The sequence below is a fragment of the Uloborus diversus genome, chromosome 9 (genome assembly GCF_026930045.1).
Source record: "Uloborus diversus isolate 005 chromosome 9, Udiv.v.3.1, whole genome shotgun sequence".
Taxonomy (NCBI): Eukaryota; Metazoa; Arthropoda; class Arachnida; order Araneae; family Uloboridae; genus Uloborus; species Uloborus diversus.
Genome location: NC_072739.1, coordinates 131,509,939 through 131,531,666, shown reverse-complemented (window position 1 = coordinate 131,531,666; position 21,728 = coordinate 131,509,939). Strand labels below are relative to the sequence as shown.

General features: G+C 32.9%; 1 protein-coding gene across 1 annotated transcript in view; it reads left to right on the top strand.

The window, feature by feature from the left end:
- Positions 1–21,728, top strand: part of LOC129229390 (spatacsin-like) — a 90,698-nt gene that overhangs the window by 8,296 nt on the left and 60,674 nt on the right. The window contains exons 3-7 of the mRNA XM_054863685.1: positions 5,674–5,782; positions 7,739–7,898; positions 9,610–9,817; positions 16,251–16,328; positions 18,503–18,636. Coding sequence (XP_054719660.1) covers positions 5,674–5,782; positions 7,739–7,898; positions 9,610–9,817; positions 16,251–16,328; positions 18,503–18,636 — 689 coding nt within the window. The remainder of the gene's footprint in view (positions 1–5,673; positions 5,783–7,738; positions 7,899–9,609; positions 9,818–16,250; positions 16,329–18,502; positions 18,637–21,728) is intronic.

Below are 21,728 nucleotides of genomic sequence, written 5' to 3'. Positions count from 1 at the left end.
AAAAATAAGGACTAGAGCACAAATTTTAAACTTGCGTGGGTTTTTTTAAAGAGAAAAATTTTTAAGATGCATTTTTAACATAACTTTGTAGCTTCAATTATTTTTCACCGATTCCATTCAACTCAGATAACTGTGAAAGATCATTTTCGTGTCTCAGAAGATTAGAGTTTTTTTTTATTGGTACATGATGGGCAAGCAAAACTTTCATCTTCAGCTATACTGCCAAGAGCATGCCACTGGATATTGACGGAATATAGTACCGAGATTTCCTTTTCTTCTGGATTCCAAAAATCGTACATTAAAAATTTACTTTAGAAACGGTAGTATCAAGATCTTTTCTGTTACAGTTTGCTATAAAATAAATTAAAAGTGTGGAAATTAAAATTTGAATTTCTTGAATGACCTTACTAAAAAAAATGTACTCGTATATTATTCCATATTGAGAAAATTCATGTTTAAAAAACTCGACCCCCCAAATGAAATGTTGAAATGCCGCCCCTGAGTAGAACCTATCAATAAGGGATGCTAGGGGTACTGGACTTTTTGTCTCTTTGATAGAAGTCCCTTCTTTGGAGGTATGAATTGGTGTACTTAGTATAATATCTTAAAAAACATAAACTATTAACAACTCAGATTAAATATTGAAAATAGTTTGTACATGTAAATAAATTTCAGACTTATTTAAATTGAAAAAATATATAGTTTTAAAAATAAGAATTTCTCAAACATTTTGTAGAATCAAAGTTATGTAGTTTATACAAGTATTATATATGATACCACGAGCCCAAGCCCAGGGTGCATATTCCAAACTCGAAATTCACCTTGCAAGATTAGTTCTGATGGTCTCACCAGATGGCGCTATAGGGCCAGCAGTCTCGCAGAATAAATCTCGCAAGTTTGTATTCTAATCGCCAAAAGAAGAGGAAAAAGTGACTTTTCGCGCCTTTACTTGCGAGCAAAATCTCGACTGCCCCGAAGCAGGTGAGATTATGCGATTTTTGTGACACAATTATAGGAGTTTGTTTTTCTGAAAGGTATTGGATCGAGGAAAACGAATTTGGATGATGCCAATCCTGGAAATGGTTCAGGGAGCGGGAGGGGGTTTAAACTGCACCGGGGAGGGGGGGGGGAAAGTGGTTTTCTGTTCAATTTGTGATACAATTGCGAGAGTAAGTTTTCTGACAGGTATTTATTGGCAGGAGGACAACAAATTAGGAATTAGGAATTTGCCAAAGCGGAAAATGGTGCAGGGGGCAAGGGGAGTCATAACTACCGGGGGGGGAGTGGTTTTCCTTTCCTTTTTCATGACGCAAAAACGGGAGTTTGTTTTCCGCTTGCCAATACATTTCAGAAAAACTACCGTATTTTCCTGCCTATAATCCGCGGATTATCTGCTAAAAAAGGCAAAGTTAATGAGGTGCGGATTATACGCAGCCGCGTATTATCTGTGATTTTTTTTTCCTCCTTAACACCAACGCATTGAACCTCAATATTTTTGCAGTAGGATTCACCAATCGAGACCGTACGCCGACTGAATGTTGTTTATTTTACGAAGCATGCATGTTCTTCATCGCTGCCTGCCTATGTTGGTTATTTTATGTTGCTTGAATGTTCCTCTTGGGATTCAGGTCATGTAAAATAAGCAAATTACAGTGAAATAGGTAGCCATTTGCACAAGATTAGACCGTTTGCTCCTTTGTCTTGACTCTTTGTTTTTTTAAAGAAATAGCTTACTATAATCAAGATTTCAAGAAGAAATCATTATATTTTAGATTAATTTTTATTATGCCTTCAAAGTAATTACTTTTTCATGTTTTTAGTTTAGTTGCTCAAATGGTATGTTAAATTCAAACTTTATCTTTTTACATCGTATTATCCGCGGATTATACGAAGCTTTTTTTCTTCCAATCAGAAGAAATCCAATCAGGCCAATTTTAGGATCTGCAGATTATAGGCTGCCCGCGATAATACGCAGGAAAATACGGTAATATGAATGTTGCGAACACCAAACATGGTGCAGAGGAGGGGGGGGGGGCAAATGGTTTTTAGTGGAATTTTTGTGATAAAATTACTGGAGTTGGTTTCTCTGAAGGTATTGGCACGAGGAAAACGAATTAGGATATTGCCAACCCTGAAAATGATGTGGGGAAAAGGGGGGGGGAGCTTATAACTGCACTGAGGGGCAAATGATTTTCCGATTAATTTTTGTGACACTAAAACGGGAGTTAGTTTTTCTGAAAGGTGTTGGCAAGCGGACAAATTAGAATGTAGCGAATCCAGAACATTTTGCAGGGAAGGGGGGGGGGGGCAAAGTGGTTTTCGGTGGAATTTTCGTGATAAAACTACGGGAGTCGGTTTTTCTGAAAGGTATTAGTGCGAAGGAAACGAATTAGGATGTGACCAACCCCAAAAATGGTGCAGGGGGCAGAGTGGGGGGAGGAAGAGTTATAACTGCAAACATAAAATAGGTATATATGCAACATTTCTCGCTTTACCACAAGTTTTCAATGCTTAAAAGACTTAAACCCACTTTCACAACATTATAATGCACAAATATCCAAATTAAATTGCAGACACGTGTTTTTGAGACATTAAGAGCTCCCTTTTCAATGTAAAAGATGTGAGTTTATGAATAAAAATGCATTCTCGGCTAAGGTTGATTATTTCCATGGATTTCATTTTCTTTTAACCAAATCCATCACTTAGGAAATAAGTTGGGAGGGGGGATCGGGGCTTCTATTTTCAAGAAATAATGCATTTGAAAAAATTAAGGGGCTATGAATTTCCTACTCCTCTTTATTGGTTTTGACCGCTTGGCAGCCTGCACAAATGCGTCTAGGGCAAATTATACAAAAAAACGTTCATAATTTTAATTTGTCTTTTGTACATTATCCCACTTAAAATTTAGTTTTTTCATAAAAGTACTATTTGTTTCTGAAAATTGTATGAATTTCAAGTTTACACAGAATAGACAATCCCCCTTTTTTTGCGTTTAAGGAAGGGGGGTGACATCACAAATTACCGCCCCGTGTGTCACCACCCATGCTAGGTACACCACTGAGGAAGGAAATTTTTTTCTGTCTTCTTATACTGTAAAATCCTCTTCGCCCTTTTTTCCCTAAATTCTTTATTTGTTACCTACTGTCATTATTCAATTTCAATTGAATTCAATTTGTAAGAAAATTTATTTTTCTTTATTGAAATTTGATATTGATTAATTAATTATAAAAAGTACAAAGGCTAGTAATTTCTGGGGAATTATTTCCGAAATTTGATTCTCCATTTTGCCAGCTACTCCTTTTTTCATTTCTTCTTCAATTTAGAATCTTTCCTTTGGGTTGAACGTTTAAGGTTCTTTATCAGCTGAAGTGAAACTATGATTAAAAAATCTTATTCACTTTACGAATATTTTTCAATATACATTTACAGAAGCAGAGTATTTATTTATTTTAAACTGCTCTTGTAACCAAGATTGCTGTTTTGACTTTTTAATCTTGAAGATAAAGTTGAAATTATGTATTCATAATTACAAGTTGCTTGTTTTGAAAAGAGAAATTTAAAAAAGTACTGTTTTGAAGATATCTTAAGATTGGGTCTTGGAAAACAATACCTAGAGAAAATTTAATTTGAAAACAGGAATAATGAAGAAATAAAACTTTTTATTTAAGCATATGCTTATTAAATTATAATTTTATAGGAAAAGAGAAAAAAAACTGGAATATGTCTTTGATACTGAGATTGTTGCTATAATTACAAGTTACAACTGAGCGGGGGAGGGTTGGTTTTTACATAACCAATCCTAATATGGAAGTTTGTATACTCTGTTATGACTGCTCTCATCCCCAAAAGCTCAATTAGCCCAACAAACCTTTTACATTTTGCAGGGGTGCCCCTCTCCCTAAATATCGCGAAGACTCCCCACTCCAAAAGCAAGAGCCCCCCCAATAAACAAATACCCCTCAAAACACCACCACCACCATCCCCTAAAAATTTCAATGGCGCCATAACCTAGCCCCCCCCCCCCCTCTATTTTAGTGTTTTATATTCAATTTGAATTAGCAGATTTTTTCATCCAGACTTTTGGATGCAGCTAAACCTTTCGCACTCTGCACTTCATTCGACACGACAACAATATAATATTCAATCCACGAGTACGGACTATTTATATTTCTTCGTCTGCATTTATGACAGTTAGGATTTTTTTTAACATCATGATTTTTTCTAAAGTTATTATTATTTTGATTATAGTTTCTCGGGAAAAATATGTTTCATACAAGACGTTCTTAGTGATATAGATGGTTTTATATTGTAAATCAACAAAATATACGGTTAATTTTTATCTTATTTATGTATTGGCTTTTTTCCCTCTTCGATTTTTGTTTTAGACACTGTAATATTGAAATATGCATAAAATATGACTTACCTTTTGCCATTTGAATATGCTTTTTGCACCGGAGCCCTCGGCTCATTTTTCCTTTGTGTACTATTTTGTAAAATTCTCGGTGAATTTTTTTTAATGAATTCTGGATTTGCTTCTAGAAAATTCAAAATTATTTCGTTGTGATTCTTTGCAACGTAAAACATATTCTTTGAAGTGTGAGCCATTAACGTGCCAATCGTCAAAATTCGCGCCTTATCTTGCACGGATGGAGCAAAACAAAAAGTATCTGCGCTGAAAGACCATTGGTTGGAAGAAATCATGTACCTCCTCCCCTCCCCTCCGTGCCGCCAAAACCTGGGAAAAACCCTTTCCCCCATCGCGGCTGGAATCTTGGACTCGTCGCCACATCGCAAGATGAATTTTATCAGTTCAGAATATTACTTTGCGAGACTTCTCGTCACGTGATCGGCTCTGACGTAACATCTCGAACTCGAAAGGAGAAAAAGCTTGGAATGACCTCCCAGATCCTATTTAGAGTTCTAGAGCTGAGCCCGGCTCATCTGTACCCCTGCTCTAAACCCAGGGCTGGGTTTGGAAGTGTGGAGGCCCCGGGGCAGCGAAGGAGTGGAGGCCCCTAATTAGGGTTCAAAAAGATCATCATATTTTCGAAAATATCCGATACTTTGATATATATCCGAATATTTTGATAAATATGTATATATCCGATATTTTCGATCAGCACTTTAATCGTAAATACATCCTGAAGTTACTGCTATTTATTTTTTTAAATTATTATTATAATTTATAGGGGAGAAAAAATGTAAAATTTGCTGACCCGTGAAAGTTAGGATATTTTGTAAAAAAAAATTTGTGGGGCCCCTTTGTTGTGGAGGCCCTGGGGCAGTAGCCCTGCCTGCCCTCCCCTAAATCCGGCCCTGTCTAAACCATTTTTTATAAATTTCCTCTTTCAATCTTCAATTTTTTTTTTTTGGGGGGGGGGGGAGGTTCAATATGAGCATAAATTGAATCTCCCAGCCAAATTCATCTTCTGACAGGAGTTAACTAGCGACTACATTTCAAAAGTAGTTAATAGTTGCTACATTTTTTAAAAAGTAGTTGTAGTTAACTACTGCTACTACTACTACAAAAAAAAATGTAATGTTTCCGTCCGCTGAACAATAGTGTTTTTTTGCACAAGTCCTCATTTCACAGCCCAGTTATGTGATGGATATTTATCAATTATTCTACTTATTTCTTAATTGTCAAATAACAAATTCCATTTTTACATTTAGGTCGAAAATTTAAACAAGCACACTTGAATAAAGATATAGCTGTGATGTTGATTTCAGAATTGGAAGCAGTTATTTTAAATAAGTGGAACTCCTTCAATACTGAGCCTACGTAAGAATTTTTCTTCCTTTTTTTTCTTAGTCTTTAATAATCTCATGTTTTAACATTTAACTTTAATCAAATCGGTATTTTGGATCCAATCCAAGTTACTTACATAGCAAAACTCACATTTTTATGCATTTGTAAAATGGTTCACTGTAACCTTGAAACATATTTCTGAAATTTAATTCATAATTTCTGTATCTCAATCCAGACTAACAAAAGTCACATTATCACTACTTTGCAGTAGAGCGTAAAAAAAAAACTTGTCTGGTGCATACAAGTGCTGGAACTCACTCATATAACACTGCTAAATACTTATGAAGGAATTTTTTTTATGGAACTAACTTTGTTCTGGCTCAAAGTGTTTCCCCCCCCCCCCCCCTATTTGAAGGAGGATGATCATTAATGCTTTACGTCATAAAATAAAAGTTATTATTTATATGAAAAGATATTTTTGATTAAATTCAAAGCTGGCTCATTTTGACACAATGCTTCATAATGTCCCACTGTGTAGGGGAATATGAAGTTATAAAATGGATCTGTATTTGAGCTTAATAGCCACTGGGAGGGGAGGAGGATAAAAATGGCTCTAAATTTCAAGCTCCAAATAAAGAGAACTTTTTTCTTTTTTATCCTACGCCCGTCTGTGGCATTTTCGCCATTAATCGACGAACAACCCAATAAGATGAAGAAGTAGAACAATAATATTCATAAAATTTAGCGTCCTTAGAGTTATTATTTGAAAATTTAGAAATAATGGGGCAAGAGATCACCGCTGAGAAGATCACCCTACATCTCACTCTGGAGATAGAAAACAACAGAGTGAAATGCCAATTCTATGCAGATGTTTTTGCAAATAGTCATGTCCAGTGATTACACGAAAACAAGTCACTCCAACAGACCACAGCAATGAATTGGAGATTTTTTTACTTTTATTGAGCAGGGAAGTCTACTTTTTACCCACAACTGCTTCACTACATGAAGAAATGAAGTTATTTTTCAGTTGGTTAAAAACAATTTGTTTAATGTTGCACAGAGGCAGAGGAGAATCTGCTTGGATCATCAGAGATCCAGCCTTAGCAAGATGATCTGCCTGCTCATTTCCAAAAATGTGACAGTGACTCGTAATCCTTTGGAGTACAGCACTTTTCCTTGTTTTCTTAAATTCAAACAATTTCATTCTACAGGAATGGGCATGAGGACTTTCGTTATACTTTGTAAATAAGGAGAACTCTCCTCTTTTTAGTTTGTACGTAAAAGCAGTAAATGGGCCTGTATAATCTATGCTAAGGTTCTCTATTCCCAATGAGAAAATCAGTGTTGCCATCAGTTTATCAATGGATCTTCTGTTACACCAATGATAAATCAATTTCACCCTTTAGTTGTTGATGATAGTACCATCAGATTCAAAATTAAATAAAATGCATTATGATGTTTGAATGCCACCAATACCAAATCTATATACAGTTGAACTTGGTCAATACTAACTGACAAAAATCTACAAATTTGTTCATGTTAGCCATTATTGGTAACAGCCATGAATAAATAAGGAAATGCTTAACAATATTTAAAAAAATACTGTCATTTTTTATTACTGATAATACATACAATGTAATCTAATAACTGTTACATTCAGAAATGTTAAACTCAATTACAAATATTTTCAGTGAAGAGGTCTGAACTATTTTGTTCGTCCTAGCCGAGATTTAATGCTTTCAATTTAATGCACATATTATGGTACGTAAATTTTTTTATTTAATTACATAACAAACCAAACTTAATAAAAAAAAACATTCGTTTTAGCTGTGATTTACTATTAAAGGTATTCGTAATAAGGGAGTTCAACTGTAGTTTTATTTACCCTCATTACACGCCACTAGGATTGTATTTATTCTTGGTAGCAACTTTTAATGTCTCGTCTCTATTTAGAAAAGTCATTTTACGAGCTCATCCTCTCTTTTATAGTGTCATATTTCAAGACATAATTTTATGGATGCCAGTAATGAGTCTTGCTCATTTGTATAAAGTAGAAGCTGGAAAAGCCTATCTTGACGAATGTGCCAAGCAGAACAGTTGGCTTAAGTTCCTGGTGTTTGCCCAAATGTTTCAAGTTTCAAAGGAAATGGTCAGTTTTTTTTTTTTTTTTCAAAGTGATTTTTACATCAGTATGCTAGTTTATTATGGTAAGGCTAGAGTCACCATGAAGCACAGATCAACTCAATAGGTCTCTTTTGATGCCAAAAAATAGCATTGTGCAGTTATCTATTACGCTGCAGGGTGTTTATAATATTTTGCATTGATAAAGAAAATTCATATTAAAAAACTTCTCAATATTTATGCCTTGTTCTATTTTCATTTTGATCCTTATTGCATCATTTTTTTTCTTTTATTGCAATATTAACTAAAGGCATGTAGGTGGTGCTAACATGGAAAATCGAAAACTAAAATTGACGTCTATGACAGAAAAACTCCTAAAGTTTGCCATGAATGATGTGGGGGGGGGGGGTTGCTGAGGGTTCATTGACTCTTCAGAAACTCTTCAGAACCTTAGGTTTTAACACTTATTGCTGACTCTAATATGACTGTTTACATCCATACAAGGACTGTTATGACCAATCCCCCCCCCTCCCCCACACTCCAGAAGGTAAATTCTGGTTTCTTCAGTGCCTGTTGCAAAATTGAAAATCATCTAAATCTACTCAGAAGTATGAAATGTGCTGATGTAGAAGTGTATCAAAGTTAAGACTAAAGTTCTTGAGATGAGATCAAAATAAGAAAAGAATTGTTTAAATTTCAAGTAGTTTTTTTTTTTTTTTTTTTTTTTTTTTTTTTAATGAAGTTTCCGTATCAGTGTATAACTTTGTAAACATTTTGTGTATTATAGCATTTCTATTGGTTATTCTTGCACTACTCAATTTGAACATTGACAAAATGTGAAAACTCGACCAACTTATAATGCTGCAAAATAAAGACAGATGGGCATCAAAATGGTTGATAGGTCAGCTTGTGTTTATGGGGACCTGAGTTAAGGCTTTTTTAAGCATTTTTATAGATTCAAGAATTTTTTAATCTCTAAAAACATAATTGTGTTTTAGAAGCAAATTTTCTTCTTCTAAAAACTTGATTACTTACACTAATACACAAACAATTTTTATTTATGAAGCAAACATCAACATAAACAATAGTGCACAAAATATGGCTGCTTAGTTATTTGCAAAATATTTTAAACCAATTTTTGTTTTTTGTTATTCATTTAGTAGTTTTAAATTACATGCTGTTTTAGATTTTTTGCCTGTTTCCACTATTTATAGCCACTTATATTCCTCGGCATTTTTGCGTAAAAGAGCCATTAAATTTTTTTTAATGGAAAGTTATTTCATTTTAATTTGCATTTAATAAGATAGTTAGATATTATTATGAATTTTTGATCAGTGTTTTTAATAAATGTCAGTAAGATTCATACATATGAAAAAGTGAACTATTTTATTTAAGTAAATAAAGATCTTGGGTGAACCACTGCACTTCAGTTCTGTAAAATAGCCGGGCTATTTCAGTGTTTTGTTTAAATGTAGAGTCCTCAACATGACACTTTTTTTGCCATAACTATTGAATTTACTGTTTGATTAGCACATTGTTTTATTTTGAGTTTGTGTGTTGGCAAGGCTAACTTAAAATAAAATTTGCTAATCAAACAGTAAGTTAATTAGTTACAGCAAAAAAAGTGTCAAGTTGCGGACTCTACATTTGGACAAAATATTGTGAAATAGCCCAGCCACAATACTCATGCCGGCTATAAAAACCTCTGTTTTTATAACTGTTAATGTTTCTCTTTTCAGGTTTTGAAATCTGCTTCTAAGTTTTCCAGTTCTTGCATATATTATCATATTTTCCATGCTCTTCACAGAAAGCCTTCACTGATTTATGATGTAGTTTATGAAACAAAAAGTGCACCTTCTGTCAAGACACCTAGAAAAGATATGAGGAAATCGTTGTACTCCAGAATTGGTGTACTCCAAGGAACTACTCCACCTGTGCCCGAGAACAGTAATTTTTTTTTCTTTTACAATCTTAGTGAGGAGTTTACAATTGATTTCGCTTTGATACCAAGGGCATATCTAGCTCAACGTGAAGAGGGGGAGGAGCCAATCTTTTGGGCAAACAGAAGGGGCCCTTTACAATTACTCTTTACCCTAAAATTATTGCAAGATAAGTGAAAGCAAAATTTTTTTTCATATAACTTTTCATGTAAGTAATTTAGTATACAGTTTTGATGCATCCATTTTTCTTTTTTTCTTTTTTTTTACTGGAATTCACTTGTATATTTTTGAAATTAAATTAATATAAAGGCATCCCATTTTGTTTTCTTTTTTTTTTCCATCTTCAATAACAGCTATAAACGTTTTAAAGACTGCAATTTTTAATTCAATTGTTTTCAAGCTAGAACAAAAGGAGAAAACTTATCATTAATTAAAATTTAATGTATAATCTGCAAAGTAGGTAAAACATTACACTAATGTGTACAATTGCTTAAAAAATCAATAGCACTTACACATATATTTAAACTGCAGTTAAAAACAATAACTTTCTGAAAAAAAAAAGTGTGTGAAAGCAAAAAAAGAACAATAACATTTTTGGCTCATTACTGAAAGCTGATTACATGCACAGAGGCAGGCAAATTGTGGTAACAGATCTGAATGACCGAGCTGCAACTGTGTGTGTGTGTGTGTAGACTAAAAAAGCCACTATTGCGACTATTTTGAAGAGTTGCAGACAATGACCACTATTTTAGCCTAAATTAAGACAAAAACAACTATTTTGTAAAAAAAAGCTGCTATTATTTCAGTTTCAAAGCAACTTAAAATGTAAAAAATTCAAAGAATGTAAAAAAAAAATTCAATTTCAAATGTTGAATTCATTGGCCGAACTTTTAACTCACTCTGAACTGCCAAAATTCGCGAAAAGCTGCTTTGTTTATCGCTAAAAATAACTATAACAGCTCCCCCCTTTTTTTTCTCCTAGCACCATCAGACACCTGATGTATATTTCTTGCCGACAAGATTAACAATGATAACCTAATAAAGAAAAATATTACTTGTGGTTTTGGCAGGGTCGGGTTCGCAATTACAACCTTGTTCTTCCTGGTACGAAAGGAAGTAGTTTAGATTTCACTAACAAATGCTGATTCAATAACGAAGCAAAGTTTAAAGGGGGCCAAAGGCGACGTTTTATAGGTATTTTACTTACTGTGGACATTTTTACTTGCCATTTTTCTGTGTAACTGCAATATTCGAACGATGTTATTTAATGAACATAGAGTATTCAGCTTTTTTTATCATTATTACTAGCTGCATTGCCCAGCTTTGCATGATCTATATCAAAAGTAACAATTCTGTCAAGTGACGCGTGTTCAACAATCAGGTTTGAATTAGAGAAAAAAATATATTGTGAATTTCCCGTCAAAATAATCATTCTTTAGGAAAGAAAACAGCAAATCAAAAATTCCCGAATAAATTAAACGCAATGCCTAAAATCCAAAAGAAAGAAGATAAATCGCCAAATAGTAATCAAAAGGGAAAATTTTCATCTCAAAACAAAAAAAAATTTTATTTCCTTGCAGTCAAGAAAAAGAAAGTGGCAACCTTCTGAAACTTTATTCATGCTAATTTAAAATGAGATCGTGCAAATGATAATTTTTTTGATATGAAAATAGAGTTCCATTAGGCTTAATGATGCTTTTTACTTTTTTCCCATTGATTTTGAAGCCTTTTTTTTTAATTCAAAGGAGGTGAGGAAACTTATGGGGGGGGGGGCATTTTTCGCGGGCTTTCAAATGATGCCAAATTTGAACTGATCGGATAATTATTTTGGGTAGAAAGAGCCGTTTAATGCCATTTTTGGGCTTTAAAATAAAAATTCGAAGGGTTTGGTTCTTTTTTTGGCGTTTGACCCCCCCCCCCCCCCCCCCCCCGTTCCTTCTTGGATGCCCAAGTACCTCCCTGCCAAATTTGGTCCAGATCCGATGAAAACTGTGGATTTGTATAGGGAACATACATACACACACATATATATATTCTTTTTTTTATTTATATAGATTTTCATTTTTCTATAAAGGTAATGAAGACTTAAACGTGTGAATGTAAATAAAAGCTTTATCTGCAAAAGTAAAATGGAAACTTAAGATCAGTATTAAGCCTTTTTCTTTTGTGATTTAAAAAAGCCTCATGTACCATATAAAACACTTTAGTGTGTCTTCAAGACTTATGTAATACTAGCATTTTCATAATCGGCATTGCTGGGGTAATAGAATTAGCAGGGGTTAACAGTGCTTGGTACAACCTAGTTTCGAAAATCCCCTATAATAATTACTTATTACCTATATTTTTTTCTAATTTTGAGAGGATCCTGGGGCCCCTGGACTCCTTACAATTAAGGGCCCTCCAATTAAGGGCCCTTGTCCTTAACCAATCTTTAACTGTTATTAACAATCCTTTTAAAGTATTGATTATCTTTGCAAACACAGGACATCCACATTTTATTGTTATACCTATGTTTAAGCAAGAACTTCTTTGTATACACCATTTTTATTTTATTATTTTTTTTCTGGTGCTAAAATTATTAAGCTGCTTGATGAACTGACTTTGGAGCAAGCTACATAAAATTGGCCGTGTGAAAAAAAGTCTTCTCTTAAATTGATCCCTGCTACTTTTAATGTCTGTCCTTGTGACTTATTAACCGTTATTGCAAAGCAAACTTTTACAGGAAACTGCACTCTTTTAAATTCAAAAGGATAGTCCGCCTGTGATGATGTTCTTAAAAACTTTGTTTCTAGTTTTGAAAAAATGAAAGCAAAGGACAGAAAGATTATTATTTGACTTGAGAAAAGCCTCGAAGAATCACGTGAGAAACAAATACAATATCAAATTTAAAATTCGCTATTGACTAAAAGTTGAGATGAAGTACTGAATAATGATTTGAATGGAGGAAAGCCTCTGAGAAAATAAGGGATTTAAACTTCAATGATAGGTTTTAATTTCACAGAAATTAAGGCGTTTTAATTAATTTCTCCTGAACTAATTGATATTTCAAAAAATCCTTTCCTAGTGGATACTTTTTTAATCATGTGGACATGCCTGCCAAATTTCAAGTCTGGGGCTTCAGCGGTATTGGCTGTGCGTTGATATATATATATATATATATATATATATGTTATCTCTGGACATTGATTTTTATATATTAAGATTTAACTTGTTTCACATTTGTAAGTACATTTTTTAAATCCTATTAATAATGAAAAGTTTTGGAGGGTGACTTGTTAAATTTTTTCAGTCACATGCTTACTAATAGCCATTACAATTATATGGATGCTAATGTTTGCCTTGTGTTACTTAATAAACATGCACCATTTAGTTTTTTTTTTTTTTTGTAAAGATAAATACGACTTCAATGTAAATGTAGATAAAAGCTATTGATTGCTTTATACGCATACGTGATTGTAAATTTAATAACCGTGTTTAAGGATTTTTTTTAATCTAAAAGTCTGTTGTACAAAATAACTAATGTGTGTTTAGCAATACTTTGAAACAGAAAAGTGTTTAACTGCAGTTGACATATGATGGACATCAAATGATTTCTTAACAGACACTTGGGCTATCCTATACTATAAGTGAAAATAGTCGAAATTTTTGGTTTGTTTAATGGGTATACAGAGTAGTGGGGATGATGAGTTATTTCATTTAAGACAGAAAAGTGACTGATTAGTGCTTGAAGGAAAAGCTGAAGTTTTTTTAACTTTTATGTTTTGAGACATTTCAAAAAAATAATTACTGGCTGTAATATTTTCATTGTTTTATAAATGTCTCTAATGTATGCACACCTTTCACATTCTTATCATTGAATTAAGATTGGTATGAAACCATGTCGGGAACACCATTTGAGGCAGAGAGAAGCAGAGGGATGTAAGTGGACAGACATTTTCAAGTTTTGAGTAAAACAGGTTTAAAGATAAAATTCCTGGTACACTTTCATTGAAATTTTTTCTAAATCATGCTGTATAGCAGCAACTACCAGGGCTACTAGTACCATCTATTGACCCAGGACAGGGGAGAGTTTCCCCTACCATGTGTACTGGTTATCTCCAAATTTTTAATTTGCCACTTACATCCCTTTGCTTCTCGCTGCCTCATCTATATATATAAAAATGGAGTTTGGTAAATTTGTTCCCTAAGATCTCAGAAACTACCCGGCAGATTTGGCTGAAACTTTCACCGTTTGTTCAGTTTGGTACTGGGAAGGTTTATAGACCAGTTCGAAAAAAATCCGATTGATAGTTCAATTTTTATTCCAATTTTAGTCCCAATTTTCCCATAAATGCCCCAATATGGAGGTGGAAAAAAACGTGCACATATTAACATTTTATGTCCATCGAAAGCGCGAATTTTTCTGCTGAAGATAGCATCTGTTCGAAGTTTCTAAGTTGTATAAAAAACGAGTTATGAGCTTTTTTGTTCCCTGTTCGAAGGCTTTCATCAACCCAAGTTATTATTTAGTGTGTCATCTCAACTCCTAATTGTTGTATTGTTGAATATTTTTGCGTTTCGACTGACTTTTTGAAGCTTTTCTCAAGTCAAATCTTAAAGTAACGTTTTCCCACAAGATTGGCTAAAAATAAATGGATTTGGCTGATCATTTTACTTTTAAACGGAACTTATGTAATTAATGGTTTATTATTATTATTTATGCTGATTGGACACTTGCTCACTATATCCAACCAACTAGCAGAAAAATCGCCAGAATTTTTTGAGACAGATTTCAGTAGCTGATGCATTTGGCAGTTTTTTCCACTGTCACTGTTTTTGAGCCCAAAGACTACGTAATAATGTTTCTCAGCTTTCACCATATAAACCAAATATCGCCAATCAAAGATACTTAAAAAAATTTTAAAAAAATACTGTGTAAAATAATTCAACAACTAAATTAGGCAAATCCATAAACCGCACAAAAACTTCCTTTAATTTTTCTTTTTGTACGATTTCAAACAATCGCCAAATTTTACTACTTATTTTGGAAACATTTCGGATGAAACCGTTTAGCGCCATTTTATTTTGACCAAAAGTATGTCAGCATCTGGCAACAATTTTCTATACTAAAAATTAGTAAGGAGGGGGAGTATTATCCCAAAATGATTCTCGCAAATTTGGTATGATTTTAAACCGCACCAAGTGCACACAAAAATTGAAATTTCCCAAAATAACTAAAGCAAGTGTAAGGGGAACACGGGCGGCTACATTTTTTAAAACAGTTCGTACATCAATAGCCATACAGAGAAGGTTTTAGATTTAAAAAAAAAAGTACTAACAGATAAATCTTTTTAAACATGTAAGGTTTAATTTCATATTTCGGAAATTCTTATAATTTGTATATGCTTAAATGTTGTGCTTTCGTTTCTAATTGAACACTATTTTGTTCTTTATACTTATTGCTATTTTAGTTTAATGAGTAAGGAAGAAGCTCGATTTTTAATCACGTCAAAAAGGTTTGTTTTAAATTCTTTCGCTTAAAACAGAAAACAAGGGCAAGTAACGATTGTTTCTCATAATTATTACTGACCCAGGCAACGCCGGGTATTTTTGCTAGTATATGTCTAAATTGGTTAGAACTCCACTTGTCCAGGTGATCCCACTTATATACCATGCAGCTGACACATGCATTCATCGAAGTATATGTAATATGATTTAATATTAATACTATTTAAAAAAATCATGTGAGATTATTTTAGATACTATTTTTCTTGTTTGGTGACTAAGACGCTGCTAAAACGACTATTTTTAGGAACCCATAACTCAGTGGCAGCCCTGGGATGGATTTTTGCCTAAAAGACGTAGGAAGTGATTGGGGAATCTTTTTGAACAAAACTGGTCCTGTCACCTATTTACTTGCACGAGAAGTGTAGGTGTAAAATTCAAGTTTCAACTAGTCAAGTTACAATGATCTCAGAAGGTTTGATGTTATTGAATGGGAGGGGACGAAAGAAATAGGAATGTCTAAAAATAGGTTTTTCACTTGTTAAGTTGAAATGGATGTGTTCTTCTACATTTAGTTAATCATTGCTGCAGAAAAAAAGAAAGTTGAAAGGGTAAGATAGCTGATAATCTTCAAAGCAAATGATTGGTAGTTTACTGTACTTATTTTGGTTTTTGAAATTCTATTTAACTCCTAAATCTTTCTTTTCTTCAATTTTGTATTTGGGCTTATTCCATAGCCCTGTTATTACTTCTGAAGTTAAGTATTACTTATTGTTGTGCCAGTTCTTCAATGAAATGAGTGTGTTTTATTGTATTGATATAAAATGTGTGTAATTTCCCACACTGAATTTTTATGAAAAATAGAAGTTGTTGCTCTCAGTGTGTAAGGTAATATGTCAGGTCTGTAAGAAAAAGTTTAAACTACAGTAATTGATCTCCATTTTAATTAAATTTAGAAAAACCTGTTGATCAAGATGATGACAAATGTTCCGTTTCAAGCGAAGAAACTGTATCATCTACAGATACTGATTTAAGTAAGATATTTTAATTACTTATAGCAGTAGTGACCAAACTTTTTTTACCCACAGACCACACATCATATTACAATGGTATCTTATGAGCCGGAACGCAAGTAAAATTTAAAAAATATATATTTTACACAAGAAAAATTTGGAAACCGTCAGAAAATTACAAACCATGAATTGCTGCCATCATTACTTGGTAATTATTTCATTTATCCGACTTTTGTATTTGTGTTCCAGAAACTGATTTCTGAATATTTGACTTTGAATTTGTAACATTTAACAAATTGCCTGTATCTAGGAAGCCAAAATACAGGAAAGAAAAAGAAGTTCAGTGGCGGTTGAATCATATTGCAATCACATTCTGGCTGTCAGCCCCATTTTTGGTTTTTTGAGACACAGGTGCAATTTTAATTTTGCCATGCTTTGTTCAAAAAGCTTAGGAAAATACATAGTAATTGCAAACAAAAAGCAATTTTTGATCAAATACAGACTCTAAAACTAAACCAATGTAGGTAATACACTCCTTGGCATCCAATGAAATTGGTATGATGTCATTTATTTCATGTGCCATTGTAGGCATCATTCATTTCAAACTCAAATTCTAGATTTATTTCTCTAAAGTATCATTATTTAAAATGACACTGTAGACTCTTTCACATTCCTCGGACATCATTGCAGTTCCAGGGAGAGGCTAGGATTGTTTTTTTTTTCTTTTAAGCCATTTTGTTTGAACTGAATTCCAAAAAGCAGCAAAAATGAAGCATAAAAATAGTAAATTATTGCATTACAGTAGAGTCTCAAAAATTGGAGGTAATTGGAACTTGTGCCCCCTTGGATTACTAAAAACTCGGGATATCCAAAAAATTCCTTGGACCACATAAGGACATGCACCTTTTACTTCCTTACATGAATAAAAGGAAGTATTGTCTCCTCAAAAAAATTGACTCAAACTTCAACATAAATTTATGTTTGACTTAACCCTAAACGAATTTTGATTGTTTTTCTTCTTGATATCTGAAAATTTTTGTGTCTTAACTTGCAGACAGCCAAAAAATGGATGAGTTTTATCATGACATGTGCGTGTATGTACCTCACACAACACAAAAACAGTTCGTCATATAAGGTTAAAATTTTGCATATATGATTCGTACGGCCTCAAGTTGTCCACTTTTTCCGTTTTTTATTACAATCGGTTATTATAAAACAGCTGTTTATTCGCTCTTTGAAGCAAAACGACATTTTTATTTCAAGTATTTTTTTGTATCAAATCTGCTATCTTTGCGGCATCTCCAAATCCATCTCTAATAGTCATAGTCACTAAATATTTCATGCCACTTAGTGTTATTTACATTAACAATTCAAAACCTTTTTATTATTTTATTCCTAATTAGATAAAGTTCTACATAGCAAACTATTTCGATTTTCAGATTTTAATGTAAAATATTTTTTCTCCATAAAAAGTATACCTTAAAATATCAACAAAGCACCTCTAATTAAGCGGAACCTCGGACTTTTAAGACTCAGATTTTCGAGACTCTACTGTATATACTTGTTTTGGGTTACAAAGAACACCTTCTTCACAGTTCATAGGATTAGGGATATATTCCAATCCATTCGGTCAGTACAAAAGACTTAAGCATATGCTTTTTGTGAGGTATTCTTTTATCTAAAGGAGTTTGGTGCTTTGTTAATATTGTTTCTATCAGTTTATTTTCAGCACTAAGGCCTTGTTTTATACTGCATCATTTTAATTTTTCTGCTTTTTTTAATTGCATAAAAGGATATCATTTTATTAAGAAAGAAATATCATACGCTTTTGTTTCATTTATTTCATCTGTTTATATAAAAAAATATTTGTTAAATTATGTGAAGCATTGACTTTTATAATAGTGAAAATAGAGAGATATTACTAAACATCTTTTACACTTCTTTAAATGTTAAATGATTTCAAAAAATTAATGTTTTTATCAAAACATATACAAGGATTTGTTCTTTCATTAGAATAAAATTATATGCATATGTTTTTTTTTTTTTTTTTTTTTTTGTAATCACCATTAGATTGAAATATTTAACTGAAAATCACATCTATTGTATTACTTGCAAATCCGAATTAGAAGTAACTATAATGACGATTTTCTCACTTTAGCTTTTTTGCCGATAAAATATATTATATTACCTTACAGAATCATTTGTTTTGAAAGACCTGTTTAGCCAGCTGTTATTAGCCCACAATTCTGATACCCCAGATGAGTGTTTGCTTCATACCAGCAGAGAGACAAAAAACCCTACTTTAGCGCTGCTTGCTGCCTCCTATCCAGTAAGATATTTCCTTTCTTTTACTTCAAAAGATCTTGTATTAGTTTTTCGTATTTTCCATTTCGTCATTTATTTTTTCTATCACTTGTTTGAATTTTCTGTTAATGCTTAGAATATTTTACTTAACCATTATGAAACATCCCCAGAATCATTAAACTTTTCCTCTGGTTTTGTATGAATTTTCCCACTAAGTTATTCCTATAGTTTTTCTGCAGCAGTCTTTTAAACTTTTTATTTGTTTATTCATTCCTTTCTTTTCCTTCTCTTGAACTCAAAATTATATTTCCTTTCTCTGTCATAATACTTTTCACTTTTTTTCAAGGGCTTCTGTTAGTTGTCAAATTTGTCCTTAATTTTGCATTGATTTTTTTAATTAGTTCTCCCTTATTTATTATCCCTTATTTGTTCTCTCTTCAGACACTGTAATTTTTCTTATGACTTTTGCATTTTGTGCTTGTTTTTTAATCTCTCCTTCTCTTATTACTTATTTAAAGGTTTCTTCTTTTCAATAGTCTTCAAATTTTGTCTCTCTGTCATTACTATTTTTCATGCTGTCAATAGAATATTCATTGTTATAATTTTGCCCCCAACACCTGTGATTTTTCACCAAACTATTAGGATTTCCCTAGGGATTGCAATACCGGACCAAAAATTCAATACTGTTATTTGGTATTTTAAAAATGTGATACCAGAATACTGGTATTAATACCGGTATTTGATATGTCTCAAAAAATGCTTGAAAACATATTGTTTCGTTGCCACATATCATAATTGTTGTTGTTGTTGTCTTGTGCCAGCTAGGCTGGCAATTTTTGGTGCACTGCTTCACTTTTCCAACTGTACCGTAATTTGGTGTGAAGTTCGACTACCACAGTACACACATGCCATAGGGACCAGTTTATAGGGTAGGCAACCATTCACAGCATAACAACACATTCACACAAAGGAAGGACAAGGATGGGAGAGAGAAAGTACATCCATGCCTGAGCCAGGATACGAACCCGAGACCACCTCATCGCAGTCAGACTCCTCTGACCACTACACAAGACAGGCAGACATATCATAATTATGTTCAGAAATTGTATTATTTATGAAAATGTATTGGGAACAAATATAAAATGAAGGAACAAATGTCATTATAAAAAAATCAATAATAGTAAAAAAACATAATGCATCTATTGAATTTTCTCTAAGCCTCAAACTCATTTAGTGCTTAACTTTCATACAGTTGAAAAGACTCTTTCTGAATTCACGCAGGTCTGTGGTACTGTTAACAATGTGCTATAAACCTTCTCAAGTTGCCTAGAAGTCCTTCTTCAAATAATTCGGTCTCTTGCGTGTTATTTTTGGAAAAATCCTTTTGTGTGCGTGTTTCTTGTGTTGTGTGTACTATTATTATATAATTTTTTAGATTTATAGCTAGTTGGTTGTGATTTCTTTTCAAGCGACAATACTTTTCCAATATTAACATCATTTTCTCTTGAGTAGGAGAGGTTTGTGTTTGATTTTTAATAATAGCCCTTTGGTTTGAAATTTACCATGAACATGACTAAATTTGATCTTGTTAGTTTCTCTTATTCGTTTTCGCATTCTTTTGAGAATTATTTAAAATTATAATATAAATATCTGAAAACATGTTTTAAATTATTGTGCTTAACCTCTATGTAAATTTTCTAGGCACTATATATTTTCTAGATATTATTTTGCCATTTATAAAGCGAGACATGACAACAGACCAATACCAGTGACAACAAATTACCATTCTTTTTACTAACAAGAAAAAGTGCTGTTGCCAAAATTCAGTGCAGTTGAGACAAATTTAAAATAAAATATCATGAAGTATTCTTGTAATTGATAGTTAGAATAAATTATTCATAGGACAAATACATTTGAAATTACACTCGACATTACAACTTTCACAAAAGGGAAAGTGAATAGGGATAAGTGAAATATAAAAAATAAAAATATGGTGCACACAAAAACGTGATTCAGTTCACCACCTGGTAATGAAAATATCATTTTAAAATCTTTCTGTTACTTTTGTTTAATGATATTCTATTAGCTTGTGCTTTTAAAGCTGAATTTTTACATCTAATGGATTGATTTTGGTTCTCTATCATGGAAAAAGAAATGTACATTTAAAATACAAGTAGATATTTAATAAGTAAAATTGAAAATTCTTTAATTGAAACTATTTATCATTTTCAGCTCATACTGAAAATACCGGTATTTTGCCACAGCAAATACCGGTATTACAAAATTGCGAAATTGCTCGAAATACCGGTATTTGGTATACCAGTATTGCAATTACTAGATTTCCCCTTAGGTTGATTGCTTACACTAAATTCACCTTTTTCACTTTAGAAAATTCAATAAAACCCGAGCTGATGTGTGCATCACATGACTTCTTTTTACGTCCATTTAATGATAGTAATGCCTTGGATTAAGCAAAGAAACACTTTAAATATTTTACCCCAAGTTTGTTACGAACCGGAGCAAGAAAAAACTTTTGTACAGTTTTATTTTCCCAATATTGGACATTTTAATGTGATTCTATGGTCAATTCTCTAAATATTGCCAATTATGACCAAAAGAAAACCAGATTTCAAAAAAAAAAATTGTCGCCAAATTTCTCGCTAAGTTGGCGACCAAAAGCTTGGCGATATATTGCCAAGTGTTTGCCAAATTATAACACCACTTGAGTTTTCATTGAAATTAACAATGATTTCCCCCCAAAAAGGTGTAAAAGATCCCCTTTGGACCATTCCAATGTAACCAAAAAGGGTGGTGCACAACTAGACCCCACTTGGAGTCTACGTACCAAATTTCAACTTTCTAGGGCATACCATTCTTGAGGTATGCGACATACATATGCACATACATACATACGTACATATGGACGTCACGAGAAAACTTGTTGTAATTACCTCGGAGATGGTCAAAATGGATATTTTGGGTGTCTATACGTCCTTAGGCACTTATCCACGTGTGGTCGAGTTGAAAAAAAACTCAAAATTCATTCGGGGGTGAGCAAAATGGAAATTAAGGCCGATTTTTGAGTGAAATTTTTTTTCGCAAATACAATACTTCCTT